This window comes from Numida meleagris, chromosome 5 (assembly GCF_002078875.1).
Source record: "Numida meleagris isolate 19003 breed g44 Domestic line chromosome 5, NumMel1.0, whole genome shotgun sequence".
NCBI classification, from domain to species: Eukaryota; Metazoa; Chordata; class Aves; order Galliformes; family Numididae; genus Numida; species Numida meleagris.
In genome coordinates, this window is record NC_034413.1 from 16,310,769 (window position 1) to 16,337,692 (window position 26,924).

The following is a 26,924-nucleotide window of genomic DNA, read 5'->3' on the forward strand; positions in this document are numbered from 1 at the left end:
GTGCGCGCACCTCAGTGCAATGCAAGCTGTAACGCCGGGCCGGCAGCTAAGTAAAACGCCAGCAGTGCTTCGGGTTCTTCAAAGGCACGAGAGAACTTAATTCTGTTGTTTTCTATTTAATAAAAAGGAAATGAGAGCTGCTGGGGACGGCTGCACTCCGTTCCCCGCACCGCCTGCGTACGCGGGGCCCCGGGCGCTGCCCACCGCCGCGGGAGGAGCGGAGCCGGGCGGTGCGGGGCGGTTCCGTCCCGAGGGGCGCTGCGGACGGGAGGTGCGGCGGTGCGCGCCCCGCACAGCGCCGGGTGCCCGCGGCGCGGAGCTGCGTGCGGGGCGGCGCTGGGAACGCGCGCAGCGCTCGGCTTGGGGAGGAAGGGGGGTCCGGGCTGAGGGCAGGGGACCGCTCAGCGAAAAAGAATGCCAAAGGGCACGGTGAGTATTATCCTCAGTGTGGGTTTTCTGCTGATTTGCCGCTCGTTTCATATAGGCGTTCCGCCGAATGCACGTTGTTAACGAGGGGTTTCACTTTCCCACCCTTTTGGCGGCTGTACGTTCCTCGCGGGTTCTCAGCGTACCCCTCGGGGCTCCCACGTCGGCGACTGTAAGTGCCCCCCTCACCCACCCCGGAGCGCAGCCGCCGCGGGCCCCCCCGGCCCATCTGCGGGCACCGCGGCGGGGCCTCGCTCCGTGCGGGCTCGCGTTCCGGGCCGGCGCCCCGCGGCTCGGGCGCGGGCAGGGGGCGGATTTTTCAGATGTTTTGGTGCAAACACCATTTGCTTCCTCGGGGAGAAGTTTGGCCGTCGGAGCTTCGGACGGGCGCTTGCGTAAGCGGCCCCCGCGAGACCCGCGCGGCCGTCGGGGAGCGGCGGGAGCGCGGCGGAGCGCGAGGACGGGTGAGGGGGCGCGGGGGCCGCCGCTGGAGCCCCGGCTCGAGCGCTCGGGGAGCTGCGTGCGGGTGTCCCCGAGTGCGGGTGTCCCCGCGCGCAGTCGGCTCTGCGGAGCCCGGAGCGGCGCTGCAGCGGCGGGTTTGCTTTAATGACGCGTGGTTCTGGTTGCGCGTAACTTCAGCACGCGGTGTCCGCGCTGCTCCCTTTTGCAGCGTAAGCCTTTATTTTCTAGACGACAGACCTAGGTGTCATAAAGGTTCGGTGAATTCGGTTATGTTGTGCTGAACGGACAGGTACCTAAAATTCTGCAAGGGGAGATGATGGAGCCCTGTGGGTGCCTCTCATCCCACCTGCGTGCAGCTTATTCTCTTCTACGCGTGCACGCGGTGCTGAACGCGCTTGTGAGCGTGGGCAGATCCGCAGCCGCGCTCTGCGTGGCAGAGGGGGTTATGCAAACGGCACCGCTGTAACTGGCACCGTGAGACCCCGCAGCCAGCCGGGTGTAAGCTTCCCTAATCTCGGTGATTTACTCCAGCCTGGAAAGCACTGCTGCTTTTGCAGGCAGCTCTTGGACTCGTTCTCGTTCCCATTTCTACACAGTGTTTCTCTGCCGTGATCCAGCTGCAGCCACTAAGAACTCTCAGAGGGTATCTCTGCTGCCAAGCAGCATGAGTGTGCATGGAAGTGATGGCACGCTTTGGCATTCGTGGAGCTTGGGGGAGCAATTAGATGCTATAGCAGCCTGTGTTCAACAGGAAAAATCACTTGTCTCTCTAACTTACAACAAACTGAGTTAAGAAAAATGTTACTTTTAATGCTTTTCTTAGGGCTGCAGTTTGGATTGTCTTATTGTCTGGTGCAGATATATATATATATATAAATAGCTTTAAAAAGTAGATTAAAAACAAAGAAAGAAAGAAAATCCTTCATTTTGTCCTTTTTTTCTAAGAGGAAAAGGGTTTCCTTGAGCAGCCCGAGGAGAGCCAGCCACATCCCCCAGGCGCTAAGGGTGCCCTGCAGGTGGGCTGGGAGCAGTGGGGCTGCTGTGCTGTGGCATTTCCACACGCGGTGGCTCCCAGCTGTGAGCTGGAGCGCTCTGAAAGGTGTGACCCTTTAAAATCAAAGCCCGCAATGCCCAGGCTGCTCGCTCCATTTTTATTCACCAGAATCAAAGTTGTTTGCTGCGTGGCTTAGCAGACCATGGAGAGGGCTGTGCTTCCTTCTTGGGAGCTGCCTGCACTTGCTGCAGTGTAGCAGGAGGTGAGCTGCTGCCAGCACACGCCAGCAGTCAGGCAGCCCTGGACGAAGACACCCATGTAGGCTGTGTCCTCCTCTTGCTTAAGCCTGTGGGATGTGTATGTGAGGGTGAGTTACGATCTCCTGCGTTTGTCTTTCTCATAAGATGGGGCTCCAGTTGGGACGTTGAGTGGGTGCTGCAGCCTGTACGCAGCCTTCACTGCGGTGGGAGTCTCCGTGGGCTGAGCGGTTGCAGTCAGCCCAGCTTCGTGCTGTGCCTCGTGGTGCTGTGGCACTGCCTCAGCTCTGCTGACAGAAACGGGTTTGCAGCTCACGCAGCTCTGGCATCGGGGAGGTGGGCACGGCTGTAGGCAGCTTCAGCATCCAGTCATCTCTCCTGTACTAAGATGAACGAGCAGTTTGCGACAGACTTCTTCCCAGAGCCCGAGGGCTGTGGCACTGCCCAGGGATCCAGGCTATGTATTTCGTTAGGGAGCTGGGATGAGTCCCCTCTTCATTAGTAAATGTAATTAGGTGCCTTGCATACAATGTGGAAGCCATCGGGAAGCTGCTTCTTGGCTGTGGCTTGGTGTTGGCAAGCTGCAGGCCGTCACAGGGCAGCGTCTGCTTGCTGCCTTTCCCTGGCACTTCTAGCAAATGAAGCAGCACTTTTATGCTGTTGTTCCTCATATTTATTAGTTTCTGCTCATTTCATTTGTTGGAGTAAGGAACTGAGAAGGCAGTACCTGAAGTGGTCATCAGCATTTCAGTCAGCATCACAACAACTTTTTGCCAGAGGATCAATGGGCCTTTTCTCTCCTTTTCTGGCGTTTTTGTGGTAAGATGATTTTATTAGCTCTGGTATGAATTTCAGGATGTGCTGTAAATAACTGAGGTGTGAACAGCTGTGTGTAGCCATGGTTTCTCTACATGTGTCATGTGCCCGGTGTGCGCCTGTGGCTGTGTCTCCACATCTGCGCAGCAGCAAGCAGGGCTGGGAGTTGGTGTGAGGTTATGTCGGGGAAGTCTGGCTCTGAACTGAGTTAACATGAATGTGGAAGCAATGCCTCTGGGATACATTGGACTCCTAGAAAATGCTTTTTAACTATTGAATAGCTTTGTCATTACCCATAGTGTTTATCTCAAGAACCTGTTGGGTTCCCGTGGAATCTTGTCCTTGAATGCTTTCTGAACAGTAGGTCCATTAGTTGCTGTCGGAAGGTCATGAAAACAGAAATAATGGTAATGTGCAGCCCTGAGCCATGTGTGGATATTTAGCTATCGTGCACATTATTGTTGTTGTAAGTAACTGGTGGGCTACTTATGGAGAAGGAATTGCTCCCCCTTCCCAGATCTCAGAGCTGTGTGTGCACTTGGGGAGGGACTGGGAAGTGTAAATTTTCCTTCGGCTAGATGAGAGCTGGCCTATGTTTCTTGAGAGTACAGAGGAATTGTCTCTTCTGGTCTTGATGCTCGGTGATACCATCAGAACAATGTCCACAGATACCCAGAGATGTTTCCTCAGCCATCTCTTTGCTGCCGTGCTTGGGGCTTTGCCCACACACACCGCTTACACTCTGTTTCTGCCAGAGTAGCAGCATACATGATGTTGGTAAGCCTCTCTTGAATTCATTCTGAGCATTAGGTAAGAATGCAGATGAAAATACAGTAAAATAAATTGCAGTTCCCAATTAAAAAGTTGGAAGCGAAGTTCCAGATAGGAGATAGATAGAAGAACAAAGAGTTGTCTTAGGGTATTTAAAAAATGAAAGGTGTTTCTCAGCTGTTGCATAGAATCCTGAGGGTAAGTTTGGAGTAAAAAAATGTGGAGATGTTTCAGCTCACCACCGCCTTGCTCCTGCGTCCCCTTTTCTGCACAGGACCTGAAAGTAGCTTTGAAGTTGGTAATGTAACTCCCCACGCGCAGCCCTCAGCAGGACAGTGCTGACCTTTCTCTCTCCCTTTGTTCAACATGGAAACAGCCCCCTCTCTTTCACCCCCCCCTCCCTCAATTCAAAGCTTCCTTCCTTCCTTCCTGCAGTTTCTGGATTTGTACCAATGTGGATGTGGTGACTCACATTTCCCAGATGTGAAATGCAAATCTGCAGAGTGGGATCTTTCCTCTGCCTCTACGGGGGTTTCTTGGAGTCTGTGCTGCTGTTGAGTTTCTTAAATAGCATGTCCAGCTTGATCCAAATGGTTTTCCTCCTGGCCACAGCATTTTGGGGGCTTTATTTAACAAGTCATATATTTCTGGGACAATGTTTAATAAGTTCTGTCTTAGAGTGTTCATTGTATGCACATCTTAAACTTCTTTGGCTTTGAGAACTTCTCGAGAACCACTGAAACATACTCATTTAGTCTGTTGATATAGGTAGATACCTCTTCTTTGTGTCTCTTTTAGGGCTTGCATCCTCAAGCTGGTGTTTGACAACATCAGTCTCCATTGGCAGAGGTGCTTGGAGCTGGTTCAGGCCGCAGCTGATGGTGCAGAGTTAGGAGCTGCTGGGACAGGGCTGAGCCCTGCTTGGCTGCAGCCGCTGTCCCGGCTCTGCCGGCTCCTCTCGCTGATGCCACAGTGGGCTGTGAGATCCTGAGTGAAGTCCTACATGTAACCCATATGCTGTCCCAAGGTACCTGGGTATTTGGATTGGCAGCTCCTTGTTTTGTGAGCCTTCTTCGAGGCTCCCAGTACCAGCCTGAGGTGCAGCATCCAGTCTCAGCCATTTAGACTGGAGTTTGCAGGGCTAGCACATAGCACTGACTGTACAGGGGTGGCTCAACATTCAGTGAATATTCATGCTTGGTTTTAGAACCATTTCAGTACTGAACTTGGTGGAAGCTTAGAGCTGTGTTTTTCATTGTGGAGGCTAACTTCTGGATTTGTAGCCTCATGTTCTGAGTGGCTGTCACAGAATTGACTTGATGCGATATTCCTCTTTGAATGTGCTGCCCTTGTTACACTCCTCATCAGAAGCAGCTTCTGGGTTTTTGGGGGGGAAATAAATGTGTTTGGTTTGTTGTTTTTTTTTTTCTTGTTTTTTTTTTTGTTTTCCTTTTGTCTTACCATCTTCCAGATGAGATCCTTTGAGTCTAGGTAACAAACCACTGCCCATCTCTTTTTCACCATGACCACGTGCCATGCCCCGTGCTGCAGCATGTTACTGTACTGGAGCGCTCTCTCCCTATTAGCTGTATCTGTTGGACACTCAGCTTTCACACGAGTCTGCCTTTAAATTACACTTTCTTCCAGCCAAGCAAATACAAACTTTGAAGTCATGCTATCTGATCTGCTTAATCTAACAAACCAACAATGTTTTTTTCTTAGATAAAGGCAATAGGCATTTGGGAAATGTATTTATTAACAGTCCTCTGTCTATTGATTCTGTTTTTCTCTGTTAACTGAAGTTCTGAAACAACATTTAATTAGCTTGAATGATCCTTGGTGCAGCTATGGCATGATGTCAGAAGCAGCAAATCTGATGAGCAAAAGTGCATCTCGTTTACTTAAGGGGTTGGAAAAAGTGTTCCTGTGGGCAGACAGTATGTTGGCATGGAAATGGACTGGGCAGGAAGAGCGGAATACAGCAGCGCTTCCCCTTATGATGGAACTGAGAACACAACAGCCAGGTAACTTCTCTGCTTGAGAGGCACCAGTAACATCTAGGGCTTTTCATACAAAAGCTGTTTTTGCTATGGAGTATGGAATTAGTATGTTCTGTTTCCTCATTTAAAGCAATTCACTGTGTACTGAAGGACCTGGCACCCACCCTAAACCTGTGAAAATCAGCAGTCAGAACAGGATTAAATTGGTCAAACTTGGTTTTCATTTTCTGCAAATTGATGTGTGACTACCAAGTAAATGGGCAGCGCAGTGAGGTCCTGTGGAAGCGCAGCACAAGGCCCAAGCTTTGGGCAGCTCCCATTTGGGTTTGCTAAGGCACCTGGAGAAACAGCGTGTAGGACAGCACAGCAAGGCAGTGCAGGGGAGGAACAGTAACTTAGGATGTTGTCCCCTACCTGGTACACCATGGTGTGCTGTTGGCGAAGCCAGCATTTTGCCTTGATCTCATTTGTAGTTCTTTCTGTCAATGCCCATTCATCTAGCCTGATGGAAAAGCAAGTTTAAGGGAATAAATAGAGCGATCTCACCCAGCGTGTTTATTCTTAATGAAGTCAATTGTGGAGAGAGCAATCTTACGGGAGCAGAAACCTACACGATGTCATGGTGCTTGTGAGGCACACTACACAAAAACAGCCCCTGCATGATGTGTCAGAGCTTCCAAGATCTGCAGGGGTGCCAGAAGGGCGGGAGAATGAAGTGCTTCACGAAAGATCTGTTGTGTGGGCATCTCAGGCATTTCTGCACAGGGCTCTTAGTGGGCAGCTTTGCTGTCTTGTAACTAGATGAGAAAGCAGTTTTTGGGAGACTCTTGTGAAAAGCTCGTACTCCTTGAATGTTAGGTGATGTTAGCTTTATTGCTCCTAGGGAATATAGCAAGCAAGTAAATGGTGCTGGCAATATGTCACTGCTTCCTGGCAGTGAAGGACTATGCAGCTTGCACTGAAGCACTAACTAACAAATGGATGGGGAAAAAATGAAAGGAAGAGGCTGTGAGGGTGGTGACAGTAAGAACTGATGTGTGAAAGGAAGCGGAGTGTTCTATGGAGGTAAGTGAAGTCAGATGGCACTTGTCGACTGATTTAAGAAAAGTTGTTTTTTTTTTCTGTAGGTGAATTTGAAAGTTTATAGTCATTTAAAGTTCATCAAATACAGCCTGACCTAACTGAAATGCCTGCGCAAGGGGAACATGATGTAACGATGTAGGATTTGAAGGATGCAGGCTGAACAGAGCTTCGTTCAGTAAGCAACTTCGTAAGCAGAAGTTGCTAGTAACATATTTCCATATAGTGGTGTTACTTTACTGATAAAGGAAGCTTACTTAGCTCAGCTGAGATATTTCTCAGCAAATCTAAGATATTAATCAAATTTTCCCTTAAATTTTGTGTACTGTTTTTGACATGAGTTCAAGGTTATCCTTTCATTATTGCAGTGTCAATGAACTTAAGGGTAAACCAACAGTTCCCTGTAACAACAGTTCTTTGAAATACCCTGGGTTACTCTTTCATGCAATTTGGAAACTGCAATTTAAGTAATTGGAGGCTCTCATAATAGTTTATTCCTTAGCTGGGGTGAATTTCCATTGTAAATAGTTCTTGTAAAAAAAAAAAAAAAACACTACGTCCTGTTCTTTTTCTTTTCTCTTAATTTCATCTGGAAAAGATTTTAAGGAATATCAGTCACTGTGTATCAAGAATTTTTAAAAAATGTTTTATGTAATTCTTACTGTCTGATCGTTCTTATTTTATTTTTGACATTCTGTATAGTAAGCTGTTTAAAGTGAAACCAATGCCACTGAAAGGATTATTGATAATGGGATCTAGTTAAGGGACAATTATGAGGTTGGTTAGGATAACAAGATGAGAGGATAATGATGGAGTCCTTCTTTGAAATCTCTTGTCTTTAGGTTCCCAAGCTGTCACACATGGTGAGACTTTGACCCAGTGGTATGTGTATGACTGTCCCATCTGAACAGCTAGCACGTGCATTTCTTCATGAGATGGCTCCTTGACCAGTAATGTCAGGGAGGAAGTTGAGGTAGAAGATCCAGGATCGGGGTTTTTTTTCTTCATACTGTGCTGCAGAAGCACATTACCAACTTGGGGACCTATCCTTATTTCTGCAGTATTTTCTTGAATTTCTTAGCCAGGTGTTTGGTCTTGTACAATTCCTAATGTAGTGGTTTCTGAGTAACAGTTCAGAATGCTGTGATAAATGGCCCGTAGTTGGTCTGCGGGGTCACGTGAAGTGGCAGAGCCTGCACAGTCTGCTTCTGAAGTGTTTCCATTTGTGACTCTGCTGATAGGAGTGTTTGGGTGTTTTACGGGATGCTGGGCAGGCTGAGCTGGTTCTGTGGTTGTAAATGCTCTGCTGCTCTGATGGGGAGGACTGAGTTTAACGGGAAGAAACAGAGCCTTTCTATCAATTCTTTTGTGACTGGTTCTTAGAAACATTTCTAGTTTTTTTTTGTTCTGTAGATAGCATCAGTCTCTTTCTTTCTTTTTCCTCCTTTTTAAGTCCTTTAAAGTTTTGCCATTTAGGGTCTCTCTTATCATTGCTGTCTAACATGCAAGATAACTCCCTAATGTCTTGTCTTGCTGCTCCATGTGCACTCTTTTCCTCTTTTGTAGCCATCTGTGCCTTTTCAGTGTAGCCATTGAAGAGAAAAAAAAAGCACGATATAATCTGGTGAAACTGGTTTCCTGTTTTTCTACTGTCTCGTTCTTCCTAATGCAGCTCAACCTTTTCTTCTGTAGCTCTTCAGCCCTCCCTGCTTACGGGCTGGATTTTCTGCCAGAGGCCCCCTTTTTTTTTTTTTTGAAGATCTGCCTCTCTCTTGTCCTTGCTCTCTTTAAGAGTTAAGCCAATCCCTTGCCTATTGTGGTTGGCTAGTTTTTCAAGCGTTCTCTCCATTACATCTCCATGAGTTTCTTCAATGTGAATATAAACGTGTTTGCAAGAAAACTTGCTCTAAAAGTCTGCTTGCTGTCAGTTCAGTGTGTATATGGAGCTGAGGGGATGCAAGCTGAGGAGCTGTACAGGAGCACCAGAGAAGTAATAAAAATGAACTTTTAAATAGCTGGAAATCTGGAAAGCAAAAATAAAACATTTGTAGCAGGGCAGGTTGATTGCTTGTGTTTCACCTACCAAAAAACTCCATGTTCTCTATGAAGAAAGAGGTATCCTTTAACATAAAATTGGGAAGCTGTCGATCTGGGCTGCAGTAATTGGAAGTACACCCTTAAGTAGTATGGAAAGTTCTTGCTGGTCATTCCTGCAAATGATGTAATCGAGCAGCTGCACCAATATGCACTCGTCAGAGGCACTTTTCTTGAAGCTTTAAAGATTTCCTAAGAGCTAAAAGAAGCTTCTGGCTCTAGTTGAAATGCAGCTTGGTGAGGCCGAATGGAAGACCGAGCATGAAGAATGTGCTGATCTGCTGAAGACGTGTCGGTTGTTTGTTAACTTTCAGAGTCTTTGATTTCACTAAGACAATCTGTTACTGGTGAGTAGATGCGTTTTTTCACAATGTGCGTGCAGTCAGTCATGTTCTTCCTGGTCAGAGAGATATTTATTTTTTATAGCTAACAAAGTTGTGGTTTTTTTTTTTCTCTTGACCTCCATCTGTTCCCTCCTCTTTCACTGTAGCGTTTGATGTTTCCTTCCCAGCTTGGTAGCTTCTGTGTTGTCATTTTCAGAAGTTTCTCACTCTTTCTTAGAAAGTCTAGAGTTCAGTGAAGGCACGTGCTGTGACTTTATCCTTGTGGCAGATAAGGTTCTGGCTACCCTTGGGCTGGTTAGGAAGTCTAGGGTTTCCTGATAATCTTATCAAAATGATAAATGATTGCTCTCAGCTGAACTAATTCACGTATGAATCATTTTGTCTGCTATTAAAACACAGGAGGCCTCTGTAGTAAGTATGTCTGCCTTTATCATATTGGATGCTGATATTACATATGACCAAAGGAGGAAAATTCTTGTATTGCAGAGGGCATTTTTAGGCAGTAAGATTGGCCAAGATGTGAGAGCTAATGTAAAGTAAATGGGAATATCACCAGTCCTGGCATCTCTTTTCCAAATCTAAGTTCTAGCATTGAAGCAGAGGTTTGTTAATTTGAATCACAGAATCATAGAATTGCTCAGGTTGGGAAAGACCTTGAACAAGGCTGTAGGTTGCCCCAGCTGTGAAGTTAAGCTGAAAGGTGTTTCTGTGAGGCTGAGGCTTGGCATAGGCCTGTCTTTCGTGCTTCCAAAAGCCATCAGTTCAGTGTGTTAAACTCTTAGAATAAAACTGGTTGTGTGTTGCCTGGCTACCTATTTTGTGATGTGTTTGTATTTGACTCATTCACGCACTGTTTGTATTGTACACGATACTGCTCTCACATTTAGTGGTTTAGTGTTAATTGGAGCTAGCCTATCAAAATATGTATCTGTATATACTGCTTATATTTCCTGTAGTTAAAGATTTTCTTTCATTACTGCTGGAGATTATAACAGTGCAGTATGATATATACAGAATTATTTATTATCATTATTAAAAGTAAAAAAAATATATTAATATATTGATAAATATATATAAAAATATATTAATATTTGAGATTATGATAAGACTGTCATAATTTTACAGGGCTCGTGGTTTCAGCTGTAAGCCTTCCAAGAAAAATAATGGTCGTGGTGACAGTTTGGTATCATATGGCATGTGTTGTCCAGCAGAAGAGCACATGTGGCATTCAGTTTCCTAATAGGTTTCTTTCGAAACATAAGCTGGTGTGAGTGAAAGGAAATAGTCTGCCTTGCCTTTTCATGCCTGATTAGTTTCTGCAAACAAATCCTGCATATTGAAGGAAAATAAAATGAATTGCTGCTAACAGCAGCCCTGGAACATCAGGTAAATAGAGGCAGTCTTCTGGATAGCTTATTCTGTAGGTGCAGAATTTGTGTTCTAAAATGGTCATCAGCCTTCTTGTTAGAAAGCAGTTCTGTACGACTGACATCTTGAGAACTATCAGTGCAAATGTTTTTCATCTGAATTGTTTAAAAAAAAAAGAGAGAGAATGCTGCTCAGGTGCTTTTTCTCAGGAAGGAAAGGTGCTTTTGTCCTCATTTTACTAAAGCTTGTGAAGCGTAAGGGCATCACAGACCAAATGAGTTTTTCACAACTTGAATAAAGCTCTTACAAAAAATGCAACGGCTGAAAGGATGAGAGCTGCAAAAGAGCTCAAAATACACTTCTGTAAGTTCATAGTGAAATTTCTAGGTGAGGGCACGTCAGCCTGCACAGCCCTCCCTCCTACTCCTCGGCTCCCCTCTGTCCGAGTGCCCAGGCACTGCACTGCACCTCTCCAGGTGCCACAAACCTGCGCCTGCGCTTCCCCAGGCTGTGACATCCCCACCGGGGACCTGTGCTGGGTGCTTGCCTTCAGTGCTTGCCTTCCAGGTGTGTGCAGGAGGCTGTGTCTCTGCCTGTGATGTTACCCTGGGTGTTAGGAGCATCCCAGTTTTGTCCGCAGGAATCAGAAGAGCATTTGGAACCTCGCTCCTTCACCAGGTCACCTCCAACTAATCCAGAGAGCGATTTTGGATCTCTAAGTGTAGAATGCAGCGTGCAGTGACAGTAAAAGAAGGCAAGAGCAGTAATTTCCCCAGACTGCTTAAGAGTCTGCAGAAAAATGTCCCGTTCCATATGGTGCATGGCAGCTTTGCAGTGGTATCATTTCAGGGCAAAATTTTTCCTGAATGTGGAAAAATTAATATACCAGCTGTGGGAAAAATGTCAGCTGAAGACCACTGAATAAAAAGCCTTTTCAGCATTTCCAAACAGTTATGGTCATATGTTAATATTTGCTTAAGGGTGTGACGGTGTATTATTAAGTTCCTGATCCAGATTAGTGCATTTCTCATTTCTCAAACTAATAGCAATGACTCAGAAAGTGATTGGAGCATCACCTACTTAAACTGTGAATGAGAAATGTTTGACAAATTGTTTAGTCACTGTTAATGACACCTTAACATAATAAAAAAAAATAATTATCATTGGAGAATTCTGACACTATCTTATGCTCCCCATATGTAAATGTGTCCTCAGCAGCCCGTCAGCACTAAAAATTCCACAATGTTGTGGTAGAAGTCTTGTGTAACTGCAGTTGTTGGGCAGTAGGGACTGATTGTTTCCACCCCAAGTGGCTTCCTGGTTTGTTGGTTTATTTATTTTATAACATGTTCTGGATATTCTCAGTTATTTGCAGGAAGTGGAAAGAAAGATGCTAAAATTGAGATGACGATGGCAGCGTTCCCCCTCCTGTCCCCGTAGCAATGGTATCTAGCAGTCAGTTTGTAGAATTAACGTTCTCCCCTCAGCAGGAAGATGCACGTTCTATGGAACATGCATGACCACAGCCCTGCTGCAGCTGTGCGTGCTGCCAGGGTCAGCTCTGATTTCAGTGAGCACTGCGATGGTTTGATTAAAAATCTCTCAGAATGACAATCACACCTGTGCACCTCCAGTGGACTTGCTTGCAAAATGGGTTTCCCTACAAAAATGCTCCTTCGTATTTTTTACCCTGTTGTTAACATGCACTGTTTAAGGACTAACATAGCCGTACCTTCAGCTTAGGAAACTACTTTAAGGAGTCAAAGGTTTTCCTTATGATTTACTTAACCTTTTGCTATAAACCCCATGTGGATCTGGCTGTTGGTTTTGTTAGCTCCATACAATGTTTTCCAGAGGAAGAGGAAGTTCACTTTACCTTTTTCATCCATGTGCTCCTGGCCCAGCAGAGAGTAAATATTTCTGGTAGAGCTCTGGATGCACCATTTGGTTTAGTGATTTCTGGCAAATTGCACACGTGAACAGCTCAGAGCTGTGAAGCATTGGTGGTAGGTGGCAGCGTGGCTTTTCTTCTCCCAGCATTGTGCCACTCGGCAGAGGAGTGACTAATGGGCTCTTGTGCTCTTCTGCAGTCTTTACTTCTGCCATCTCTTTCAGGTTTCAGCTTGAGTATCTTCACTCTTATATAAAGAGGAGAGTTCTCAGCTCCTGCCCCTCTTTTGCACTGCCCCACTCAGCTGAGCACTTCTTCGGCACCTGCCTCCTTGACTTGCTTTTTAGCATCCCTTTGCTTTCCTTACTGCTTCGCAGGTCCCACATCTATGCTCCACTCAGTCCGTCCTCTTCAACAGCCATCTGTTTTCTCCACAGGCACAAACTCAAGCAAATGAACAGTGTCTGCTGCTCAGCATCCTGAGTGATGGCAGTTAATAAACTGTACTCTTGCGCATTTCATCTTGTCTATCCTGAGACATCTTGGATAGCAAGCTTTATTAGATGTTGGTGTGATGCCTACCACTGTGACACCCACTTCCTGATCAGAAGTCCCAAATCACTACCAGAATACAAATAGGCTATTAATGTTGCTTATATCTAGTATCACAGGGAAACCCCTCCCTAAGAAGCATAAAGGGCTGCAAATGTACAGCATAGAGTATCCAGGTTGATTCAGATACACTCTACATCAAAAACTGGACAAAGGATGAAACATGTAGGACAATCTGCTGTGGTAAGCTTTTTGTCTTAATGCTGTAGCAGCAACTAGAGATAGGGTTTATTTATTTATTTATTTGCTTACTTTGTTTCTAGTACAATTCTATAAGTGAGCTTTCAGGTGGGTGATAACCATTTGTTGAACTGCTGGACAGGCACTGAGTTTGTGGAGATGTACTGAGAAGGTGACTGTGTACTCTGCTTACATAGATACCTACAATCCTCAAGATTTATGGTTCACACAAGGAAGATTTCAGTGGAGCAGTCTGCCAGTGTTAGGAAAGCATAAACTTTGGTTTTGTCTGGACATGGGACAAAGCCACCTTTAAGCAGAGGAGAAAGCTGAGGATACAGGCCGGCAGCCTTGAGATGCTCAGTGAGGAATTTTTATTTAGGAACATAGAGTTGGAAGGGACCTCTTGGGTCATTTTGAAACAGGAAGTCATAATCCTACAATTCTTGATAAATACTCTCAGCAGAAGTCAAAACAAGCTGTTCTTTTTCAGTTAAAAAGCTGACCCTGGGAGCAGAATGGGACAGCTCTTTATTAGGAAAAGTGTACGTGATTAGAAATAACCTATGAATCCCAAGAGCTGTATGGAATTAGAGAGCATTTACTTCCCCTGTATTTAAGAACACCTTGGAACTTAGCTGGCTGCCAGACCACTGACTGAGGTGCCTACTTGGTATGCAACTGCTGGGGGTTAAAAAAAAAGGCAAAAGGAAGCTGAAGAAGTGCCCTTTCTCAGACCACCCGGCTGACAGGCACTTGTGCATCTGTCACCATCTCCCATGTCCTATTTGAATGTGCTCTGCTGTGTTTGGTGGCATGTAGGAAATGGGTTTAGGGGCTGGCACATCTTTGGGTGTTCGGTGGGGAAGGGAGGTCTGACCCTCTGCGGTGACACATCTGGGACAAGGTGGTGGCATACAGGGGGCTATTTCCCTTTCTTGTCTTCCCGTTCACCTGCTGCTGGGGTAAAGCCATTTCTCTACAGCAGATCTGCGCAGTTACAGATAAGGCCATCCGTGACCATGCAAGGCATACTGAAGAAATGAACTCTTTCAAAACACAGGAAATATTAAACTCTACGTGTCACATGGTCCACTGTCACATAATGTATACAGTGTTTCTCTCTGTTCTGTAACATTTTAATGTTCTCTCCCACCCTTTGCTGCTTGTTCTGTGCCATGTTTGTTTTTCTTAAGTCATAGTTCTGTTTTTTATTAATGATGCAGCCACTGGGGAAAGGGAAAAAGTAAATGAGAGCAAGAGGTTAGTATGAATAAATGTAGCAAAGGCCTACAATTAATTAACGCATGGTACAATCCTAAAAGACAAGTAAGAAATACAGTAAACCTATCCTAGGGAGCCATGTAAATAGGGCAAATATAAGAAAATATTTAAAAGCAGCCTGGAGCTAAGTAAACAGGGTAACTGTAGCAAATAGACCCTTACCTTTCACTCTAAGCACTAATGGATTTTCTCCAGCTGTGCTTAGGCTGCTGGATACTTCATAAAATTTGTCTGCATGAACGTTTTCGGCGTGCCTTTGAGAGCTGTGTACTTTGCTGTTCACAAGAAAAGCAGAGTTCAAATTCCTCTGTGCGAGTGAACCTGCTGTGGGAGTGCGGCCGGGCGCTCAGACTTAGGCTGGCATGAGTTTCTCAGGCCCAACTCCACTGTCATTGCTCTGAAGGCACTGAGAGGCATATACGGTGTGTGTGTATGTGTATGTACTGATTCAGAGAGAAAATCTTGTCCTGTGCACATTTCTGTATTGCCAAACAGCTATCTATGGGTGTGTGGGATCCTGTGCTTATTTACCTGTTGCATAAGATTTGGGCTGACCCCTGTGGGATAAACTACACAACATATATAGCAAGGATCTTCTTCTGCATCACAAATCTTAAGAAAAGACAGAACATGAGAGCCAGTCAAGGTAAGATCAGGAAGTGAGGAGATAGGTGCCTGCACAAAGAATGTCCTTTTTGACTCTGTCTTCATTTGCAGAGGCTGCAATCTGTACTGTTCATGGCATAGATAATTAGAAATACCATCATGGTGTAAGCCAGTGAAGTTTTGTAACTTCAGCATACATTTATTAGGATGTCATACTAAGTGTTTGTTAGACTCATGCAGCAAGAAGAAAGGTAATGATTTAACTTAGTTCAGTGGCTGTAACACTACAGTACTCTCTGAAGTCAAGGAGTGGTTTGCATGGGTCCTGCTGTGGGTTGCCTGTTGCTGTGTTTGCCAGATATCTCTAATGCAGTTGTTTTCACTTGCTTGTAGCCTCATTAAGTGTTTGCTGTTGGTGTGTGTGTTGGCAGGGAGGGCTCTGTGGGGAAAAAAAACAGCAAGTGATCATGTAACCAAGTACCTAATCTATGTTTGCTTAGCCTGGTATGTCATCAAACTCTTCACAAGTGTGCTTATAAACAATTAAAATGCAAAGTGGGGTCTCACATCCTACCTGAAGTTTGCCTGGGAGGTTGGGCTGGGGACCCAGGCTGAGCTCCTGGCACTCAGCTATTGCTGTGTGTGTAAAAATGAGTTCAGGCTCTCTGTTTGGAGACTGTAGACTCTTCTGAAAGATGGTATGTATATTTTTAGTTTACTGTAACATGCATAATAAATCAGAGTTATTGCTATCTCTTCTGGCATTTCTGGAACTTCCTCTTCCGCTCTTAATAACCAGATTTTGAAATGCAGTTTCCATCCCTCCAGGAGGGATGGTGAAATACATTGCTTAAATCCAAAATAAGAAGCCCTGCCTTACCAAGATGCTAGAAGGTGCTGCAAGAGGTACGTTCAGACTGCGTGGGGTCCCTCTGGGATGTATCATGTGCCTATACAAACTCCATCAAACTGTGTTACTCCTGATTGCCAGTAAAACATCAATGGCATTTAATCAGAGCACTGTTAATTCAAGCAGCTGGCATGGATTTTCATGGGTTATTCAATCACTCCGGCATTTTGAATCTAACACATTGAACCTGCAGTAAATCCGTGAATTTGGTAGGATAATGTTGTAGTCTCAGGCTTCATTGCCAAACCAGGATGTAACCGATCTGTGACACCCTGGCTTCATGCTAGATTGGCTACCACCTTTTTTGCGGCTAGATTAGAAGCAGATACCCACAAATCTATGTGGACAGGGATGTGCCTGTTTGCATCAACTTGTAGTTTGCTCTTGTTATTCACCGATCCAGGCTGAAGAATCATGTAAGGACACAGCCTTCACCATCAGATAGCTTGTCAATCTAATAGTTGCACATATTTAATCAACAGTTGTTGCTTGGAGCTATACAGAAAGGGGTGGATAATTGACAATACTAGTTTAAAAAAATAATCAAGGAAGAGTCATTAGTTCATGTCAACTCACTCCAAAAGTAGTGTAAACCTTTGTGCTGTACGGATGGATTCAGTGCATGAGAAGTGTGGTCAGCTCACAGATTTGCAGCACGTGTTGGAAGGCAAATACAGAATGTGGGTATCAAGTCCTAAGTCCATGGATGTGTCCTCCATGTCAGGCACCTGGAGTCCTGTAACTTCTGTCTACATGCTTTTTCAGCTTCTGTAATGGTCTTTTAGCATAGAATTTGTGAGCAATGCTATACTTCTTTGCCTACACGCATGCTTTCTTTTCTTACTGCATTAGCCAATCTGTTCTACCTTTTCTCTTCAGTTTGTCCATATGCTTCCTCAACAGAGAGCATGTTTTGTTTCCATCAGAGTTTGTTTCCAAACATAGTGGGGTATGAGGGTGTAGGTATACACTGGCCCATGTGGTGCTGCATGTTTGACTTGAAGTAAATAGGTATGGTCAAAAGCTGGACTTTACATTTCAAAGAAGAAATCACAAGGCTTGTGAGGTGGCCAGTGGTGTTCTCTGATCATGTGTGCATCTAACAGGCTGCTTAGAAAGCTCTGTCAGCTGCCTAGGCAAATTTAGCTTCATACTGGAAAGTCGTGTCAGAAAAGGAAAACTGTCCTGGTCGCTGCTCTAGAACATTCATTGATCTTTTACTTGCTTGAGTCCTAGCAATTGAATATCACGAAGACAAAGTTTGAAATGTTAAACTCGCTTGGATCTTGTTTGCTTTGTGTGTTTTTTCTTATCAGCTGTGGGAATGAACTTGTAAAGACTGCATCCAGCTGGGACCCTTTACCCTCACTTGGGAGTGTGCGTGAGATACCGGATTTGGGGCTGCTTTCAAAAGCTCTGATAACCCCAGCTGCACATTTGTTTGATCTTTGTGAGCTGCTGTGACCACTGCTGTGTGATCCAAAACATAGCTATGTCAGATGTCCTGTTTGAGACGTGGCCTATTCTTGAACTGTGGAGCACTTAGATGATTATGCAGAGTGGAGCAGTGTGTATCTCTCCAGAGCTTTGTGGAAGTGACAAGTGAAACAGGTCTCTTATCTTATATGAGCTCTCCTCTAATTCATTAGCTCATATTATATTGGGATGGTACTTCAGGCTGCAGTGAAGATCACTCTTGTGCTAGAATCCATATAAACACGGAGCATAACACAGACTTTGCAGAGACTTGAAAACACTATTTAACTTATGATGAAATGGATGTTTGGGACAATAGAGGAAAAGAGAATAATAAAGATTGAACAAGTTCATGTTCTGATGCTTATAGTTGGCTCGGCTTTGGGCTTGGAATCACTGAAAGCTTTATACAAATATTTACTTACACATAAATACTAGCAAAGCCTATCATACAAAGAGAGAAAACAGAACAGTCATTTTTCTTTCTGAATACACTCACAGAGTATGGGATTTTTGGCGTCAAGTAAAGTAAGTGAAAGTTCACTGTCTGAGGAGCACACAGGTACGAATAAATGGTACATGAGGAATACGCATAGATCGGTATGTCTTGGTAGCCTTCTCAGATTAAGTAATTGGATGGCAACTTCATAGAGTTTTGGCATCTTTTTATGGGTATTTTCATGCACTGATAGGGATACTGTTTCAGACATGGCTGTTTTAAATCACTGCTTGAAAGTGTTGACAAGCACACACTGGTGTGAGGTGGCAAAGGTTCAGGTGCCCCATACTACAGCACAGACACTGATTGGCTTTTGGGCTCAATTCCCGCCTTTGCAAACTACACAAAGGTTGAAATCGTATTCCCTCAAATGTGAATTTTGCTCTAAACAGCATACCAGAAGTACAGCTGCCTCGATCGGAGGCTGCAGTTTGAAATAAAGTGCAGGGACTGGTGAGTGGTACTGGAGCCCTGCTGAGGTGAGCTGCAGTGCTGGGCAGCAGCAGGGTGAGTTTCAGCTGTGGGGAAAGGCCTGCAGTGTGGTAGGGTGCAGCTGCTGTGGGAATCACCCTGATGCAAGAGATACCAGACATAAGGACAAGTTCCGATGACTCAGCCCTGCTTCTGACAGAGTTTAATACCCTGTGTTTAGAAGGAAAGCTCACCTTCATGTTTCACAGCTCTGTACCCTGACCCTTCTCTGCCTGTTTCTTTGCAGATGGTGAGCAGCCCCTGGGCCCATCTTCCCTGGTGTGTGGCGATGGGAGCCAACCAGCAGCGCTGAGGGGAGGAAGAGGAGCATCGCCCCACCACAACATGGCCCCGCGTGCTGGCCCGCCCGATGGTGGCTGGGGCTGGATGATCGTGGCTGGCTGCTTCCTGGTCACAATCTGCACCAGGGCCGTGACGAGGTAAAGGGGCTGCTGCTCGGCTCTGGCCTGCTGTGGCGCTACCTCTTTTCTTCTTTCCCCTCAACAATACTTCTCAAAAGTGGAAAGAACAGGAAGAGACTGCTGCTTTGCACAAATGTGATGTGTACATTTGGGGTGAGATGGCTTCCACAGCTGCTGCCGGGCTGCTTGTTGTCAGCTGGAGGCAGGAGACTGGTCCCTGTGAACGTGGATGCTGAGCTGTGTTAAGCAGAGACAGGCACTCTGGTGAGGGAGGGACTGAGGCAACAACTTCTTGGTCAGGCTGTGTAATACAAATACAGTGTTTCCTACTTCACGTTCACATCTCATTTAAAATAAAACTGCCAGGTGTAGGGATATGAAGTCTAGGCGCTTGGAATAAACATCACAAAAGGGGCACATGAATGTTGACACGGTGTTAGTTTCTGCATGCAGACATACCCCTTCCATAATGACAGCAGATTTCCTAGTGGATTTATGTCATTTTTCATATATGAAATGTGAAAAGAGCCCAAGAAATAATCTGATGAGTGTTAAACATCTGGAGAACATACAAAAATGAAATATATACAAAAAAAAAAAAGGTGAAGAAAGTGGCTGTCCATGGATTGCAGGAGAAAGGGAAGAGGGAAAAAGGGATCTCTTCTGCAGCTGGGAATCTGGAACAAAACCATGCAGCCATTCACCTGTTCCCTGCAGACGCAGGTGAAACACTAGCGCTTGTGCAACCGGGTGGATTAACCGCTCCTGGGCGTGTTTTAATGAAGTGCTGGAAGGGCTGTTGGCTCCTGTGGTATTCTTATTCTCTGTTTGGAAGGTGTTGCTTTGCACTTGCTACCATTTTTGCACTTGTGCATGTAAGCACATGTAGCTGTAGGTGGTGTTGTTTCCACAGGTGCTATACCAGACCTGCCCTGCTTGCAGAGGTGTGAGTACCATGTCAGTAAGCAAGCGTGTCAGTTAGGAGCAGTAGCTGAGCTTTGTGTTCTAGGGTAATAAATCATGATGTGGCTATAAATTGCTGGTGATAGTTACAGCTTCAGTTTCATTTCAGTTGAAAAATAATGTGAGTTATAAAAATCTAGCAGCAAATACCGCAATAAGAAATGTGGTATTTAATGTTGATAATCCCTCTGGATTAGTCTGACCTGTCTGAATTGTGTTCTAAATCAGCCTGTCTAATCCCCCTGTTGGGTTCATAGCTGGACGCCATTTTGTGATTCAGTTGTTGCCAGTGCAAAGCAAGGATTCTTCCCTACTTGAATCACACCAACGTAAGTACTTTACGTAGAGTTCTGCTGGGATTACTAAACTTGCATACCCTGTTTCATGTCTTGTGTCACATGCATTAATTATCTTCATTTCCAATGCCCCTTTGCAACTCTCTAAAAATATTTCCATCCAGTTGGGATCCAGGCAAACAACAGATTTGATTGTCCCGGGGGCTGAAGAAGACCTTCAAGCAAGTTCTCTTTATCCCTGAAGAGTGAGTCTGGTGCTTTCCGTGAGGCAATCTTTAATAGTGTGTTGTTCATATTTTCTTCTTTAGGTGCATCTCCATTTTTTTCGTGGAGTTCCAGGCATATTTTGGGCAGGATTATGCCAGAACAGCTTGGATCCACTCCATTGTCGACTGTGCCACGATGCTCTGTGGTGTGTATTGTATTTTTAAGTCTAGAGTGTTTGCTTTTTCTTCAGCTCCATCTGGTTTGGGTGCACACACCAGCCAGTGTGGTAGGCTGGGGAGGATGGGTGCTGTGGACTCTCTGGGGTCTGGTGTATCCGAGCCATTTCCCCTAGTGTAGCTGAGTAGGAAGGGAGTGCCTTCACGCTAAAGAAAAGAAACAGAATTTTGTTTTGTCAAATGATCTAAGTTTGCAGAAATGTACATGGTCTAATGGGACAAGTTGTGTTTGAGAGCTGCTAGCTGAGCACATTTCTTTTGCCTGTAGATTGGAATCATATTTGAGAATTAGCACAGGCTGTACTTTTTGCCTTTGGATCAAATCACATCTTCCTCATTTTAGCAACTCGTGTTTAAAAATATTATTTTACTTTAAAAGAAAATTTTGTGCTACTACAAATTACATGCATCAGTTCAGCAGTTGTATTGAATTTCTCAGGGTTTTACTTCAAAACTGTGCAATTAGGTGAAAATCCAGGCCCTGATCCTGCTGTAGAGGGGTTAATCCACAGGCATTGCTTTGAAGGCACAGGATCACAGCTAAAATGAGACACAGCAACTCTGCTGTGTCAGCTGGGTAATGTCTTGGAAAAAAAAAAAAAGAGAGATAAGGATAAGCTTGCGTTGCCATTGCAGGTAACAGAAAGGGAGAGAGCTGATGATGACATTCCCTGGTAGAGGCAAGGTGACCTGGGAATTGTCATTGTTGGAGAAGTGCAGGACAGGTCTGGTGGCTCTGGGGGTGATCAAACGGAGTGAGACCTCTCCCACCTAGATTTGGCACAGAGCCCTCAGAAAGGTTGCTTAAAGTTACTCGGGGCTGAAGTACAGATTGCAGGTTGAGAATGTCTCTGCAGCAGTAAGCATGGATTAAAGAATAGTGTGGGCTGTTCCAGTTGTTGCTATGGCCTCCCCGACCACCAAATATGCAGAGTAGTTGTGCCTCACAGTGACTTTAATCTGCTGAAAGAGCTACTGTAAACTTCGGTTTTATCCTGACTTTCAGGAAAATAATTTTAGGTTTTTGATGCTCACACCATTCTGGTAAGGGAGGCTGTTGAAAGACCATCCTGATCACCATTTTGTCTGCTTGCCTGCTGCTTCCTTTCCCTTGATAATTGTTGGGATGAACTGTGTCTGAAGACCTGCTATTAACTGACAGCTTTGTTTCTTTAAAGCCCCACTTGGGAGTTTAATCAGTAATCATGTATCCTGCCAAGTTGGTATCATGCTAGGAGGGCTGCTTGCATCTACTGGACTAATCCTGAGTTCCTTTGCCACCAGCCTGGAACATCTCTATTTATCATTAGGAGTCCTTACAGGTAGGAGACACTCACCTTCTTGGGCCCAGTTGGGAAGGCAGCACAAGAATGTTAAAAATGATGGTCCTCCTTGAAAGAGGGGCGATCTCTCCATGTCATAGTGCCACACAGCAACTTGTTCACCTCATCGTGGAAGAGAGGCTTTGGCTGCAGTCAGTGGGTCTCATGTGCCCCAAATATGGCATGCTGCAAAGCATCTCTTTAATATTGCTCAGCTGAGGGCTATGGTTAAAGCTCTGAAGTTATGGGAGGTTGGGAAGGACTTTTGCTGCAGGTGATACCCAAAAAGATTTCCTCTTTTGCCTGTGATTTGGGGGGAGGTTGTTATGGTGGGGCTTCTGGAATGCCCCCAGAATATTTGCAAGTTAAAAATAAAATGTAAATCAAAACGAAAAGAGTAAGTGGACAGAGTAGCCCTGGATGAATACCTAGTACCTCAGCTGTGCACCTTATTTTTATCTGTGTTACATTCCTTTTAAAAAGCAAACACATCCCTGGCTGATAGTATTGCTGTAGCAGATCCTCCATTTGCATTCGGGTATGTTGACAGCAGATATCTTTGCTCTGTCCTATTTTCCTGTGTTTGTCATGCACAGAGGAATATGAGAGGTGCCCGTGGTCACACTGACATTCCTTCCTCATTAATACTGACTTGGTAGCCACGGTGATATAAGCCCTTGTATTTGGTCCCCTGCTGTTTAGTAATGAGGTGGTGGAATTACTGCAGTTCACATGCTGCCAACAGCTTATTCAATAAGGATTTCTTCTCTTTTTTTTTTTTTTTTGTTTTGTTTTGTTATAGTGCATGTAGTTCCTGCATTACAATGTTAATCTTTTGATAAATGTGTTCATAACAAATAAAAAAGCTCCTTGTAGCTCAAAAGTGCCACATACCACCCTAACACCACTGAGGCTTCCTTAGTGAGAACCACAGTGAATACTGGGGTGAAAGACCAATTGCACTTTGTAGATGGAGTTGTAAGGACTCCATTCTGTAAGCAGTTGATTTCTAGTCTGTAGGGACTGATTAATATAGAGATAACTGTTGGTAAAGGCTAGTGGTGATGCTCCAATGTAGAGAGAAGGTGGGAACATAACTTCAAAAAGTCTTAAAAAAGCAGCAGAACTTGAAACTGTGAAGAGTGAAACAGAGATGGGATGGGGGACTGACTGGTGAGAAGTAGCAGAGCTCATTCTAAGAGGTATAAAAAGGTTTTCAGTCCCAAACTTTGCGTTTCCACTTTTCACAGGACACTCATTGGCTTCTGGGGACCTATTTTCCCTGCCTCCTCATTCAAAACAGAGTACACTTGTCACAGCTCCTCTGCCATCTCCTTCCCTCATCCCTTCTAATCCACTCAGCTCAGCTCCTGCCCAACACAGAGAGGCCTTTGAGGAGAACCTTGCAAGCCGTTTATGGCACAGGTGATTACCTCCCCAGCTGGCACGTTCTGCTGGGGACTGCTGGGGCACTTTTAACCCAAATGTACACATGCTCCAGAACCACATTCAGGAGCTCATTTTGTTGTCTCATTTGGAAATACAAGTTTTAGCATCGTGGCAAACATTTGATAGTTAAAATCTCTCTGGTTTCTGCAGCGAAGATCACGATCTTTTCCAAGAGATGAGTCTTATGTGTTTACTGACTTGGAGATGGTTTTGTCTTCTGAGGCATTTTTCCCCTCTTTATTTGTACACAGGGATTTCCAAATGCTCAGGACTCCAGCCAGCTGTTCCGTGGAGCTAGTTGAGCTGACTGAAAAAGGTTTAGTGCAGGATATTAGTGACAGAGGTAGACTCCTCCTACTGCATTTGTGACCTGAAAATTAACAGCTGGATTTGCACCAGATTGAAACACAAAGCATTGCCTCACCAGTTGTGCCCCACACCAGTGTCTGCACTGGGTTAAGACCTTATCTGGTATCCAGGAGAAGCCGACATGCTATTTTTCTGATGTTTATTGATAGCCCTGTTCTTGTGATTAAGTAAACCCCGCTCCTTTCTGAGCCTTGTTATCGTGCGTTAATAATGATGTGTTAGGTTTGTCAAGTCAATGGTCCTGATAGTGGAAGGAAGGAGTCATCCTGGTTTCTTCCCACACTGGACTTGATGATGCAGAATCAGGAAGAGCTTCCTATTCATTGAAGTGCTAATTAAAGTAAGCTATGTGGCTTAATTTAAAGTGTTCCATAGGTTGTGTTCAGAATTAAACCATCTGCACTTGTTTTCTTTCCTAGGACTTGGGTTTGCACTCTGTTATTCTCCAGCTATTGCAATGGTGGGCAAATACTTCAACAAAAGGAAAGCACTGGCTTATGGAATAGCTATGTCTGGAAGTGGAATCGGTACCTTCATCCTGGCTCCTGTGGTCCAACTCCTAATTGAGCAGTTTTCCTGGCGTGGTGCATTACTTATCCTAGGAGGTTTTGTTCTAAACCTCTGTGTCTGTGGTGCCTTGATGCGGCCTATTGCCCTTGAGGAGGACCATAAAACTGTGCCAGGGCTTCTTGAAAAAGATTATGTCCCTGAAGTACAGAAACGAGACTTGAAGAGAATGTCTCTCTGTTCACCTTTAATCAAAGCATGGTCGCATGAATGTTTATGCTACTGCTCATGGAAGGAATATGACTTTTTACTGATGCCGGGCTTCATGGTGCTTGCGGTGTCTGTTTTATTTATGGCATATGGCTGTAGCCCTCTATTTGTCTACTTAGTGCCTTATGCTTTGAGCGCTGGAGTGAGCCATCACCAGGCTGCCTTCCTCATGTCCATACTTGGTGTCATTGATATCATTGGTAATATCACCTTTGGATGGCTAACAGACAGAAGGTAATGGCTTATGGCCAAGGAAATGCAAGCTTTGGCCAGTGAGAGGCTGGATGCAAATAGGGTGCAATGCAATGTTAACATTATGGACATGGTCTGTAGCATGTGTAACTTCTCCAGAAAACCAGCACAAAATCTAACTTTCAGAAATGTTTTTTCTCTTCATTGGCTTCTGCTGGGTGTTTGTGTTTGTGTGTGTGTGTGTGTGTGTGTGTGTGTGTGCGTTGTTGTTTTTTTCTCCCCTGAAGAAATGACATGTTTCTGCAGAGCTCTTGCATTTGACCCTGGAAATGTAACTTTTTGCCCAAGATATGTCAAGCATGATCCTCTGTATGTAATCCCTAGGGGATAATACTCTACTTGTGCCTTTTCATTTCTTCTGTGCTGCTGGGGAGATGCAGAAGTGATGGAGAAACAGCAAAGGTCTAGCTTACCATTGTCAGGCATATACTCATAAGGACTGATATAAAATTGTTATACGTTTCTCAGTATATTGAGAACTCACCATTCTTTACTAACTCAGCTCTTTCCAGATATCTCTGCGCAGCATCTGGCTAAACTAAGAGGTGTTTTGATTCTGAAGGACACGTTATTAGTTGTGCTTATTCAGTTTCTAGGAAAAATCAGTCATTCAGTCATTGGTTTTGCGAAGCAGGAAAGAGGGAATTGCCGTCTGAATTAGTTCTCACCAACTCCATTGTTTGAGGGCTGATGTGAAGGGTGACAGCTGAGAGAAGTGTGCTATGGCTTGTTTTGCATAGTACTGGGAACGCCTTGCTGAGCTGGAAAGCCCATGAAATACTGCTTTGAGCACTGAAACTTCAGAGGACTGCATGATCTTGGCAGTTGAGCAACTCCCCTCACTACAGTCAACCCTAAGAACAGTTTGGGGTGCTGTTCTCCAAGGGTTTCTGCAGCTGTAGGTTGGCATCTTTCCCCACCAGGGCTCACTGCTGGTTGAGCTGTTCATCTAGAAGTCTGGGTAATAAGTTGGACTTAAATTTGAGCAAAATATAAGAGTGAAAGACTGAAGTGCTACATAGCAACTGAGGTGCTGTGTCCAGTGATATTCTTTCCTGTTTTGGAATTTGCAGGTGTCTGAAGAAATATCGGTACTTCTGCTACCTCTTTGCTGTAGGAATGGATGGCCTCTGCTGTCTTTTCCTGCCAGTTCTCCAAAACTTCCCCTTGCTTGTGCCTTTCTCATTTACCTTTGGATACTTTGATGGAGCCTATGTAACGCTGATCCCTGTCGTGACGGCGGATGTCGTGGGAACGTCTTCTTTATCATCAGCTCTGGGTGTTGTGTACTTTCTGCATGCCATACCATATCTAGTGAGCCCACCCGTTGCAGGTCAGTTCACAAATGACTTTCCTGTAATCTTATTACTTTGATTTCACCTCGTGACCAAAGCAGAATAGTCTAAGCTTCTAAGAGCTGTGACATTACATTACATTACATCACTTCATGTAGTTCAGAAATGAAAGGTTTATCTGAAATTATGCAGCTTTGAAAATGCTAGTTAAAGAGATTCGTTTGAAGGTTTTGTTGTTGTTGTTTCTGTTGTTGTTTTCATCCAGAGGACTTAATCTTTTCATTTCTGAGCTGCTTTGAACGGATGGATGAGTCAGGTTCACTACTGTTGGTCCCAAGCTCATCCGTCATTTTCGCTGTCAGTTTCATTGCAATGGAGTAATGATGGGAACTCTACTCTTGTTATTCTTTGGAAAGCACTTGACATAGTTTTGAATATTATAGAAGGTTAGAGATCTTTTCCAAAGAGCCATGTATACATATGTCTTGCGAATCCTGTCTGCTGTTCAAAGCGATTTCCAATTAATCCCTGTTTCTGAAGCTTTTAATTTAATTTTCAGTAGCAAAAGATACTGCAAAAGGGAATGCTTTAAGTGATGCACGAGCCTAGGGCACAGCTCACTGGCAATTTTGGTATGAGGATCTCGTGCACACCGTAGTTAATCCACGGGCTTGTTAAGCATGTCCAAACACTGATGGTTCAAAATGTTTATGTAGTACGGTGAAGATGACTGATGCATTTTTCTTGTGGGTTTAAAATCTAAACAAAAACCTATAAAAATCTTATCTGTCTGCC

At 44.7% G+C, this 26,924-nt stretch overlaps 1 protein-coding gene across 1 annotated transcript in view; it reads left to right on the plus strand.

The window, feature by feature from the left end:
• The window catches only part of SLC16A12 (solute carrier family 16 member 12), a gene marked incomplete in the record, with an annotated part of 30,570 nt that continues 4,081 nt past the window's right edge, over positions 436-26,924 (plus strand). Inside the window, 9 exon segments of the mRNA XM_021400093.1 lie at positions 436-607; positions 610-799; positions 802-831; positions 834-890; positions 18,789-18,981; positions 20,531-20,634; positions 21,844-21,987; positions 24,225-24,816; positions 25,908-26,167. Of these exon segments, the coding sequence (XP_021255768.1) occupies positions 497-607; positions 610-799; positions 802-831; positions 834-890; positions 18,789-18,981; positions 20,531-20,634; positions 21,844-21,987; positions 24,225-24,816; positions 25,908-26,167 (1,681 nt within the window).